At 42.3% G+C, this 12839-nt stretch overlaps 1 protein-coding gene across 1 annotated transcript; it reads right to left on the bottom strand.

Annotated features, from left to right (window-relative positions):
- Nucleotides 1-1719: 1719 nt before the first annotated feature.
- tlcd3ba (TLC domain containing 3Ba) lies at nt 1720-12396 on the bottom strand. The gene is made up of 6 exons (XM_085404855.1): nt 11507-12396; nt 10918-11001; nt 8869-9094; nt 7646-7741; nt 4815-4924; nt 1720-3437 (listed from the first exon to the last, which is right to left on the bottom strand). The coding sequence occupies exons 1-6, from the start codon at nt 11623-11625 to the stop codon at nt 3200-3202; spliced, it is 873 nt and encodes a 290-aa protein (XP_085260981.1). The 5' UTR covers nt 11626-12396; the 3' UTR covers nt 1720-3199.
- Between the last annotated feature and the right edge of the window lie 443 nt (nt 12397-12839).

The raw sequence follows: 12839 nt of genomic DNA, 5'->3' as shown, positions 1-12839 counted from the left end.
CTTAAGCAATCAGAAAAAACTGTAAATTTGCGCGGACAGGAAATGCAGAGGGGCTGATGATGTCACGTGAAGCTGCTGAACGCTGCCACCTGCTGTCTGTAAATGTCATTGCACCCACCTGCCCCACTGTGATGTGTCTTTGTCCTGTGAGCTCATGTCTCCTCCGACCGTGGAGCGACTGATGCTCCCGTGAGTCTGGTCATGTGACATGTTGTATTTCGTCACTTCCTGCTCCTTCGGTCGAACCTGCATCCTCACATCAGTCTGACTAAAGCTGAAGTTTCCACATCACGCATGAACCGAGGCCCCAGATTAGCGAAGCCGTTAGTCCCGATAATCTCAGAGCAGTGGTGGAGTGTAACTGAGTACATTTACTCGAGTTTAATAGACTTTATTGAAGTACTATGTTATGCTCTGATTCTACTCAACGGTATTTCTGCATTTAAATATGTGACTTGTACTCCACACCACTTTACTTCTTATGAAGCTGAATGATTCTCCGAGTGGTGCACGACTCATCCAGACCATTAGAGTGAAATCCACTGATTAATCAGTAAATATGATCCAATAATAATCCACTCTGCCTAATGAGTCATTTTACTTTAACGGTATTTGAAGCTCAAGCTGCGAGCTGAAATGTTTACATTTGTAACACAAAGGAGGCTGTGTTACAGTGATTCCTGTGTGTGAGCGCTCACCAAGGCTGCATCCAGTGAAGCTTATGTCAAGCAAAGCCTTCACACGCAGGTTTGAGTCCACGTCAAGTAAACGGGGCGTCATGAACAGGACTGCTGCTCTTAAGTTAAAAAGAAAACGAAGTACAGTTAGTTTGTCTAAGAACGTGTTTCTACTTCATCTGCCAAGATTTGAGAGAAGCAGCAGAAAGCGAATGCTCCAAGCTAAAGTAACAACACCAAGAACCAACGAAACAAATACAAAAGCAGCAAAAGATGACGAGAGAATCAAAAAGATCACGAGGAGAAAAATCGGCCACAAAGGAAACTTCAGAGGATGTGAAACAATTAAAGTGACAAACCAAACAACTACAACGAAGCTCCAAATGAACGAGTGAAAAACAGGCTGAAGGCCTGAAAAAAATAAAAGACACAAACGACAAGAAATAGATACAAACTTACATCAGAGACGAGATGAAGCTGCAAAAATGATCATGAAAAGATGAAAAATAACAGCAAACAGCTGCAAAGAAAGACAAAACAACTGAAGACGCACAAACACATCCTAGTGAAATGCAAACAACTAAGACTCAAGAAGACAAGAGACAAACTGAGAAGACGTGAATTGTCCAAAGGACGACAAAGACGTCCAGGCCTGCTAGAAAAGACCAGAATAACCACAGAGACGCAAACTGCTGATGATGACATAACTACGAGACTTTTATCAGGATGTATTAAACAAAACTGACTCAGAAATAAAGACGAGTAATTCCAATTTCATTTTATATATTATTATTATTATTATTATTATTATTATTATTATTATTTGTTTATTTCTAAGTTTGGTGATTAAAACAAACCTGAGATGTGCTTTGCTTTATGATTAGCATTAAATTTAAAATTCAAACAGAAAACTATAATTCCCAAACTTCCTGAAGTCTGAAGCACAAAACTGACACCTGTACAGGTAACTTCAACCTGCGACCTTTACAAAGGTTTATTTACAGAAATGAACTTTGTTAAAGAAATGAGTCTGATTTAGTAAATCCTGATGGACATTCAGATGTTCTTAATGAGATTTGTCTATAAACAATAAATAAATAAATGAATTTTAAAAAGCAGTCGTCATCCCCAGCAAGCTGGGGGGGGGGGGGGGGGGGGAGTGGCCAAAAAACAAACAAGTTAACTGTTGTCTCTGAGAAATACCTGGAAATTAAATAACAATGAAACATGGGTAAATGTCATTCTTGGTGCTTCATAAAGAGATGATCAGTGCAGAAAATTCATGTCAAATATTCAGTTTTAAGTCAAATTTATTAATTCAGGAAGATCTTTGATCAACATGTATTTTGTAGAAAGACATGAGAACAAACTATATGCTGCAAAAAAATCAGACACAAGATTCAAACGAGCCGACGTGAAACTGAGTCACGTGAGTGGATCAGAAAACAAACAAACATGCAGGCCTGTGGTTGTTGTTGTTTATTAAAAGGCCTCGGCACTGTCAAACACACACTGGTCAAAATGCTAATGAAGTCGTGAATCCTCAAGATGGTATTGTCAGCATAAACAGTGCAGATGATGTTGTACGCAGGAGCAGGAAGTCCTTTCTTCAGCTAAAAGTGACACAGAGGTGAGGGCGACTGTAAACACTTGAATAGCTTTGATGTTGGATATCGACGCAGGCTCTGTGGTGCTCGTGGGGGGAAAGGAAGAGCTATCATCAGCTTCAAAACTGACTTTGCAGAATGAAGCTGGACAATATTTACTGTTGGAAACAGTGGAAAAACTAAGGCACCTATTATAGAACCACTACAAACTTCAATGAACTTGACTTAACGAATATACGGAGGGCCAGTGTAGCTCACAGTGTGACCACAGGCTGAATGTCTACTCTGCACCTACAAATATGCTATTTAATAGTCCCCCAAAATAATGATCAATAACCTGTTTGATAAATATGTAATACTTTGATTCCTTAATATATTCTTAATCAGTGGTTAGAAAATCTGGTGAAGCAGATTGGATCCTGACATGATCAATGTTCATGTGCAGAGTGAATAACAGTGGGCCTGATGTTGATCCCTGTGGGACTCCTTAAAATGAAGCTAATCCTAGAGGATGATTTCTCTGTTCCCTTTAAACCGATTATCATCATCTTCACACAAAACTTTTCTACCTTTTTATATATAGTTTGATCTTTTGTCCTTACAGGTCGGGTACAGGTTTGCTCCTCGTATGATCTCGTAAACGTCAGTGTGATCGGTAAATCCTGATTCTTCTTGTGTGGTTTTACTACAAACAGCCGTCGTCTCCCGTCTGATTAAACTTGTTGACACTTCTAATGTTCATTTCCTCCTTTTTCCATTTAATAATGGATCTGCGTCTGTAAGCTTTTCTGTCACTACGTTCACTCCTTGGAACTTTTACCATAAACGAGAAGAAACACTCATCTGTTTGTAACAGTCACCGCCCCCCTGGTAATCTGATTGGCTCTGAAGGCAGACGTCACTGATCGGATTACATTACTCTCCTCTTCCTCCACCAGCTGTCTGATTGGTTGTGCAGCTGTTAGCTGGGCCCACATTGCCGTCGGCTTTAAGAATCGCAGGTGGTGAATTTGAGCGTTCGGTGAACAGGCGCAGAGCTCCTCTGCAGATCAGCGTGAACCAGTAAAGCTGAAGAGGCCAGAGCAGGGCCGTCCCCAGGTTACACTGCCATGGGGCCACCAGGGGCACCCGGTACATCGGCATCGATGCATACCTGAAACACAAGGCAGGGGGCGCTGTGATCAAAGTTACACTGACATTTTAATACTTTTTTTATCAAACATTCCCTCGTGTCGAAGACGAATACTTAAAATTGTAAAACATCGAGAACTATTTTGAATGTTTCTGGTTGTGTCAGGTCATCATGGAGTTTTATAGCAGCGGCCTTATTTCTCTGAGGCCCCTCTGCTGGCTTCCAAAAGTTAGTCTGAACTATGAATCATGCAAAGCTGCGATGAGATGTGGCTCAGACATTCATGAACAACTCGAAGTCAGTTCAAACGCAAAAGATTTTAATACAAGAATAATTACACGACAGCGATTAGTCAATGACTAGAGTTCAGTTTCTCTGCAGTGTGACAACGAGTCATCTTAAAACATGTTTACGTTTTCTACATTAAGTCAAACGAGTCAAAGACAAGCAGAAAAAAGTTTTACATAAAAATATAATCTGTAAATTTCAAAGTTATTTGGAAGATTTGATCATTTATAAGATTTATAACTGGATAGAAAACAGATATTATTGGTTTTTGAGGTGAGCCAAACTGAAATATAAGTTAGACATTTAAAGAAAAATAAAATAAGTACTCTGATATTTTTAACCTTCAGAGAAAAAAGCAGCTAAAAAGTGTAAATCTTAACTTCTCACGACAGAAGAATCTTCAGTTTGTCTGATTCACAGTCACACAGCGTTCTGGATGTTTCTGAGGAGTCAGAAGATTCTCGCTCACAAAGATGAAAGATCAGAATCTTCTTTCACCGTCACGCTGCGGATGTTGTGGCTACAAGTTTTTACGTACTTGCACTGAACTACGTGTCCTTTGGGCCCGACGTCGAACACTGTAACAGTACTTGCACTGTAACGTGTTCGGCTCACGCGCCCTCAGCTCAGAGTAAACGGGCTCATTTTTTATTTGATTATGTTGAATTTTACAAATATCTTAAAATGAAGTCGAACTCATTTCATTTGATTTGCTACATAGTTTGGTTTTATAACACAAAGTAAAAGAAAGTTACGCTCAGCTCAGCCTCTGAAAGGAAGCAAACGTGGGTCGTGTTGCTGTTTGACAGTTTTTATGTGAAACCTGTTTTTCACTGAACACTGAGACACACACAAACCACGTCCACCTTTAAATTAACTGATAACTAAATGAGATATAAATCCTTATAGATCTGTAATGCTGGGTCATCTTTTCCACAATAAATCAATAAATGGCCAAGAAATATTTTTGTTTGTTTGTTTGTGTTGTTTTAGAAGACAAAGAGGAAAATCATTAAACAAATATTGATTCATTTTGGGGGCTTTTGTGTTTGCAGACAATCACTGTTGTTTTTGATCATTATTACAAAAGCAGAGGTGGGCGTGGCTTACCTGCCGTAGGCGTAGTACAGGTAAGGAAAGAGTAAGACCCGACAACCGAAGAAGGTGAGCAGCATGACGACGCCGTTCACTTTGTGCAGCAGCGTGTGCTGCTTCTTATACTGAAGACATCATCATCATCATCGTCATCATCGTCATCATCATGAAGAGAAACGAGACAGAAAACAAATAATTCACTTTAACAAATAATGACAGGAGACGTCAAACGTTGGTTCTGATTAGAGCTGGAAATGTTTCAGTCAGAGTTAATTATGTAACTGCTGATCTAATACTTAACATTCTGTATGTGCTTGAAATGATTTTAGAAGTCAGAGCTTTCATTAAACCAGTGTACTTTATTAAATGTGAGCTTTTTAAAGTCTATTTGCACAGGTGATAGAACACAAACGATTAGAAATCTGTAAAATAGAAATAAAGACAAGAGCGCTGTGTGAGTAACTAAAGTGTGTTTTCTGTATTTTCACGGTGAAAAAACTGACCAGTGTGTCTCGCTGGGACGTGATGTGTTGTCCAGCACGTTATTAGAATATGTTGGTTTGCCAACAGCAGCTGGAAACGACAGTATTTGCATTTTATATTGAAAAATGAAAACGGTTCCGGTTTAAAGCTGCAGTTATTTAACCACCTGAACTCTTTCATGGCATGCTTTTGTAATTTCTCTGTGATATTTGGGCTGATTGGGACCTGATGATGTAAAAACAAAGAATTACCAGATTTTATTTTTTTTTACCTGATTTTTGTTTCTGAGAAAACTGGGATCCATGTATGAGGAGGTTTGTTTTAAATTTCGATAGAGCGGTGGCAGTATGCTGTCCTCACAGGTGGACATCGGGCCCTTGTAGAGACAAATTCTGTATTTTGGTCTAAATAACCCAAAATGTGACGTCCACATATGTGGTCCTAGGAGGTTAAAGTGTAGACGACAGAATAAAAATGCTTTAGTTTAAAAAAGAAAAGAAAAAAAGAGACTATTTTATCCCAAATCAATTTTAAATTATCTGCTCCACAAGCATGGAGAGAGTCCCAATGAGCATGTGCAGAGAAAGCACAGTGCTCAGCTTTTCCTGATGTTAGAAATTATGGAGATTATAGATTATAGTCCCCCTCAGGTTTCCCCAGAATCAGTCTAAACATCAGCAGACTCATGCTGCTGAGGGAGACGGTGGATGGAGGCATATGCACTTAAAAAAGCAGCGGATCAATTTAGTGTTTAGATTATTACACATTTGGTGCCAGGACAGAGATTATATAATCCAGAATAAACTCAAATGTGTTTCTGAAGTGGGTCAGGGAGACGATACACTACACATGCTCATGATTTTAATAGCCGTGCTGCAGAACAGAGAGAAATATAAAACATCCTCATCCTTGAACTTCTATACTTAGAAAACAAATAGTTTGCTCAGCGCTCCAAATGTGAAGGAAGCAAACGGGGTTCATGGTCAGACTGTCAGGGTGAGGACGAGGCGCCATCACAGCAACGCCCCCAGTTATAACCCGACACACTGACTGAGTGTGTAACTAAAACGTAGATTAATGAATCAATGAGTTAATTATTTAATGAATAAAAAACCAGCCTGGTTCTGCCGCAGGTTTCTTCCTGTTGAAAGAGAGTGTTTCCAAGCGCTTGCTCATAGGGGGTCATATGATTGTTGGGTCTTTACCCTAAAGCCCCCTGAGACGGCTGCTGTTGTGACTTGGTGCTATATAAATGAAATGAAATTGAAATGAATAGTCCAGTGTAGACTGGCGACCTGTCCAGGGTGTACCCTGCCTCTACAAACAGCTGGGATAGGCTCAGCCCCCCCGCGGCGAACGACAAGCGAACGAGAATGGGTGGATGGATAGTCCAGTGTGGCGGTAGAGAGACGAAAGAAAGAAGGAGAATGGAAGGACACCGAAAAGTGCTGAGAACAAATGATATACAAGTGACTAAACTAAAGAAATGCTCAAGCAGCCAGTGCAGCACGATGATGGCTGCTGGTCACTCAAACACGAGCCACCATTCGCCAATCTTTCACTCCTTCACATCTTCTAAAGGCAAAAAGGAGCCGGTTCATTTTCCACATCTGTGATTCTTTCCTGCCCATTTCCTTTGGGAAAGTTCTCCATGATGAACTCTGAATGTCCTTCTGGTTTCCAAGTCCTCTCTAAGGGCTCACACTTGTTTTCGCTTACGTTTGTATCAGAGGTGACCCGTCCCTCAGCCTCGTCCCTGTAGGAGCTGACTTTCCCTTCAGTGTCCGGCACCGTGGCTTCAGTGTCTTTTGCGTGGACACCCTGATCTCTGACTCACCCTCCTGGGTCCTCATGTGCTCCGCTAATAAAAGCATCCGTGCTCGTGCTAGCGTCAGCTGCTTGTGGTTTTAGTGTCTCTTTAGAACGAGGAGTTTTCTGATTTTCTCGACTGAGCATCAAGGTTTCACATCCAAGCAGCAGCCTGCTTGTCTTAATGTTAACGTATAAAGTTGGTTTCTATTGGAACGTTTGACGTCATGTGTTTTCTTAAATCAATCAATAAATCTGTTTGATCTTTTTTTTTGGTAGTCCAGATCAATACTGAACACTGAATGAGTTTAGGTATCTGACACACACACACACACTTTCACTGACTAACCGTGTACTCTAACCGTCAGAGATGAAAGCCTAACCATAACTAACTGTAACCCTGACACTAAAACCACATTTAAGCATCAAAAATGTCTTCAAACTCGTGGGAGCTGGTTTTGGTCCCCATAAGTATAGTAGACAACTCATAAAGATGTCTAAACATGCACACACACACACACACACAAGTAAAAGGTTGGAGGGAGGCGGATTACCTGGATCAGGACTTTCCCCAGAGAGACGGACGGGGTGCTGAGCTCAGCCAGAAACAAGACGCCCTGGAAGTAATCACCTTTACCCTGCCTCCACAGCTGACACACACACAGGAAGGAGAAACTGTAATTTAATGTACACATGTTTTACTATAATAACAGACTGTACAAAGACGATGGATGTAGCCACCATGATGTCACCCTCACACTGGAAACCCCGCAGTGTTAGCATTTTGGAGGTGATCACATTTGGACCACAGGGTCTCAAGAGCGGTAAGTTAGCAGCTAATTCTAGCTAGCTTGGTTATCATAAACTGTATGGGAGCATCACACAGATATTTGCCAATAACAGTCAAGTTACATCCGAATAAAATCTTAGAATTCCACCTAAACTGGAGCTCAGCCTCAGACGGTCTGTTAGTACAGCAGCCTCACAGCAGACGTATTCTCAGTCAGATCATTAAAAATGCTCCCAAAGGCCCCAACAGCTTAAACATGGTCTAGAGGTCCAGTTCAGGGACTTCAGTTAGCTGCAGATACAGCCAAAGAGGCCACGCCCCTAAACTTTAAGCCTTAATACGTTTTAAACAGTTTTTATAAAGGAGCAAATGATCTGTTGAGACTAAAGTTTTTCGTAGCACTCATTGGGGCAGGGATAGCTCAGTAGGTAAAGTGGTCGCCCCATGATCGGAAGGTCGGCGGTTCGAATCCACTTAACGGCTACCCTGAGGTACCCCTGAGCAAGGTACCGTCCCTACACACTGCTCCCCGGGCGCCTGCTTAGTGGGCTGCCCACTGCTTCACTGAGTGAATGGGTCAAATGCAGAGAAAAACAAGTAATTTCCCCATGGGGATCAATAAAGTATCCATTATTATTATTATTATTATTGCCACTCGCTGGGACCTCCAGTGGATGTCAGAGGAACTGCAGCTTTTGGCACTTCAGAGTTTGTTTGAACCTCAACAAGCTGAGTCCTACTTCCTGGGGGTTTTAGCTCCAAAATGACTCCATGTTTTATTCAGTAAGACCTGAAACCAGCGACTGCCACCATCAGTTCATCAGGAAAGTGTTCACTAAGCTCAGACAGATGAGCTGAAGGTTAATTTTCTCATAAACTTCTACTCATGAGTCGCCCAGAGAACAAATGCAAAGGTGTCCATCTTTGTGTACAGTCTATGATCAGGGTGGATGTGTCACTGTCAATGTTTGCTGTTGTCATAGTTACCAGAGAGGCGGGGAAGCAGAAGGTCACCATGAAGATGTGGTGCAGCACCATGAGGAACTCCCTGCGCAGGTAACCAATCACAGTGGCTCCCATCAACCCAACGCTTTGGCCCGCCTCCTCGTGACCTTTGACCTGCAGCTTGTGCCGGTAACACAGAAACATGGCGTAGATGTCGTAGGCAAAGTAAGGCGTGGCAAATAAGATGTAGGCATCAGTCAGCCAATGTCTGAGCAGAGAGGAGATGGAGAGAGGCTGAAGCAGCGTCATTACTTTGATCTCAGATTTAAGACATCAGGTTCATTTAGGCCAGAAACATCCAAGACACCGCCCTGTGCTCCAGTTTAACGTTATCTGACCCATACATCCACCCGGGCCTCCTCCCTGCACTCACTTCATGGCTCCAACACTTTGTCACCCGACTTCCTTTACTGCAGTAAGCATGGGCATCCACTAGTGGGCGCTGTCACACTGAAATGCAAGTAGAAGAAGCTGCAGTTCAGACATAAAATGTCTGAGCCTCTTTGGGCACCTTTTCCTCCGTCTTCTAAGCAGGTGTCCACAAATGAATAATTAAAACAATCATTTAGATCTGATTAGACTCCCGGACTCTAAAACAAACTGCACCTGCGTGTTCAGCTGTCCTTCTCTTCTTATTTCCAACTCTAGATTTTCTGTCTTGGAGTCTTCTAAAGCAGCTTTGCACGAATCACACTTAAAAGTAATCCTTCTTTGTCTCACACTGGAGCCTCTCAGGTCATCCTGAAACTAGTTTTTCCTCCCTGTGAGAGACCTGTCTTTTGATTGGCTGCCCCTCATACACAGCATGTGGGTGAGGCTTCTGTATTATCCCAACTTTGTGACATCACACTGATCCAACAGTTAGAAAAAAGAGCTTTTGTCATTACTGTGCATGCTGTAACGTGCGGTGGAGAGCGAATCAGCAACGGCTTCTGACTTTCCAGAAGTACTCATTTATTTAAAGTATCAAAAATAAAAGTACCACCTCTACCACACATTTCCTGAGAGCACACTAGCCCACGTACACACAGAAGAATCCATCGCAGAGAGACTGCGAAGAAGAACAAAATGGGGGCGCCGCCATGTGGCGACACACTGCATTACAACAGCAACTGTTACAATACACTGAGCTCATGGTCATGTTTAATATGAGCATCAGGAGCAACAGGAGATGTGATGGAAACAAGGAGAACAACATTTATTATGTGGCTCCATCCGTCCACGCCGACCTCCACCCTGCATGGACAACCAGCAGCACCTTTTCCAAAATCACCCTGATACTCCTGATACGTGTGAGTGGATGAAAAGCTCAGCTGTGCAGGCAGGAGCCTGAAGGCTGAATTGTCAGAAGTGTATTGGAGGTTTTTAGGATACTTTTACTGTGGTAAAGCACTGAAACGCTTCCTTCTTTCCTATTTTTGAGGTAAAAATGTATTTTCTAAACTGAACTTGCTGCTGAGCTGTAGGTGTACGAACTCCCAGAGTTCCTTGCTGCTTGTGGAGCGTTGTGATTTGATAAGCAAATGCAGCTCAGACTCAGATTCAAACCTTTGCTCCACTTTGACTGGGAAATGAGAAACCAGCTGACCACCACGGCGCTCCGCTGTCGTCCCTCTGCTCCTTGACAGAGTTTCATTTCCCATCATGCTCAGCGTGCAGGATTAGTCTCAGATTGAAATAACCCTGCTGCTGCTGCACATTAGGCTCAGATTGTTAATGAGATTATCGGCTGAGCTTTGCTTCATACTGAATCCTCACACTGAGGCTGAGGGCTTTACCTTTTCTATGCAGCAGCAGAAAAAAAGCTTTAAATATATTTTTATTCCTGGATAAAATAATAATTTTCTTTGGGAGAATTCAGCTGAATGTTAAAATCAAAAATGTCTAAATTCAAAATAATCTGGGAGCAAATTTTGATGAGAAAAGAATACATAACAATGACACTGCTGATAAATGGACCACAAAGAGGGAAGGTTTAATTGTATGAAGGTAAAATGATGAAGAGACAATAAGAACCAGAGGAGTCCTCACCGGTCCTCGATGACGTCCCTGCAGGACGCGATGATGATGCATCCGGCTGAGGAGGCCATGATGGACTGGATGGATGACACCAGGCTGAGAACACAAGCAAGATAATAATCAAAGCAGCTGAAACAAGAGAAACAAACAGCTGAACTTTAACTGGACATGTGTCGTATGTTTGCGTGATGCATCTAAATCTTCAAAAAAAGAACTAAATAAAATAAAAGCTTCACATTTAGGTCTCATAAAGCATGCAAAGGCTCCAGCGAGGAGCTGTTCGAGGTGACAGCTTCCTTATTGTTGGAAAGTAAAACTAATACTCACATGGACACGTAAAGTCATTAAACCAGTTACAAACAGTGCAAAAGATACAACCACAGATACACAATAACTACAAAGAGACACAAAGTGATGAGGGACAGCAAACAAAAACAGTCTTGGTTCATCTGCAGCAGCTTCAGCTCACACACCGCCGGGTCAAACTGAGGTCAGGATAAGACTGGGACTCACTCACTCCTGGGGAGGTCATCCTCCGTAAGTCAAACTGCGTTTAAGAGAAAGACAAGTGTGATGTCCTCTGAAGTGTGTGTGTTCCTACCGTGTTGACACGACAGCGGCGTCCCCCTCGCTCCATCCCATCAGCTGTTTGAGAGCCTGTTTGGACAGGAGGAAGAGTCCTGGGAAGAAGACGGACCCGGCAGCCACGAGGCCCCACATGGCAACACACTTCTCAGAAGTGTGCACGTGTGTGTGGCTTTACTCTCCCGCTCCCGTGGATGTGGGAGGTTAGGAGAGCACGGGTTGGTAGGAGTGGTTTGGGGGAGGAGCCTCCTGCTGCCACCTGTCAGAGGTGTGGTGATGGGAGAGGATCTGCAGGCCGGGTCAGCAGAAAGCAGGTTCCCTCCAGCTTATTCATGTCATTTGATTATTTGCAAATCAGTGTGAAATACGAGCAACGCTTTATTCACAGGCGGGCCCTCATCTCGAGGAACGTCCTCGTAATCTGCTCAGAGTAACTAGGAGCACCAAGGGACATAAAAATACATTTCAAATTAAAAGTCAAGGCTGAGTTTGCCCCCACCACCGTGGGTGTGTGGGTTCCTCCCACAGTCACCTGCAGTTAGTGGGGTCAGGTTAACTGGTGCCTGTGAACGGTTGTTAGCTGGAGACCGGACCCCCGCCTCTCGCTCTGGAAGTTTAAAGGAATTAAAGTATTACTAAGTTATTTTGCACATTTTGTAGTAAAAATAAATTTGGATTTGAATGTTTGCTTCTCTTATTTTGAGACTTTGAGTTCTCCATAGAAGTTAGATTTTCTGAATGTGATGCTTTCATCATCATTAATCAAAAATGAACTACAAGCTTGGACATCACTTTGTTTTATAGATAATAATGAAGAAATAGTTTTCTTTTCATTAGAAGTAAAACGATGTGACATTAGCCTGAAAAAAGTGAAATCACACTTGAATTACATGTTGTGTACTCACAGGGAGATAAAGTCAGTTATTATAAATGAAAGTGTGCACGTCTTCATTTTGTGATGTTCATGTGAGAAGTTCTTAAACACCAGATGCAGATCAATCAAACAGCAGCAGCTGAACGAGTGATTTGACTTCATTAAAAACCATCAGTGCTGCAGTATTAAAACACTGCTGACACACAAACTGAAGCCAAATCTGAACCAATCTGACGTCCGTCTGCTGCGACTGTAGAAGCTCCAGCAGGAAATACAAACACGTTCCTGTTATCACCGTTTAATGAATGATGAAGCATTTAGTCATTTTTAACACTCTGATGCAAACTCTTTAGTTTGACATGAATGACTCCGACACCGGTGCAGGGCAGGTAGATGTAAAGCAGAGAGGGCGGAGCTTTCAGGGCTGTGGTATCGGCCTAAAGGTTAAAGTTCAAAGTCTGTTTCCCTGAGTTAT

This window comes from Rhamphochromis longiceps, linkage group LG4, assembly GCF_057381845.1.
Source record: "Rhamphochromis longiceps isolate RC_006_pf linkage group LG4, R_longiceps_female_GT1.1, whole genome shotgun sequence".
Classification (NCBI taxonomy): domain Eukaryota; kingdom Metazoa; phylum Chordata; class Actinopteri; order Cichliformes; family Cichlidae; genus Rhamphochromis; species Rhamphochromis longiceps.
The sequence above is the reverse complement of the archived record's forward strand: the minus strand, read 5'-3'. Positions and strand labels throughout refer to the sequence as shown.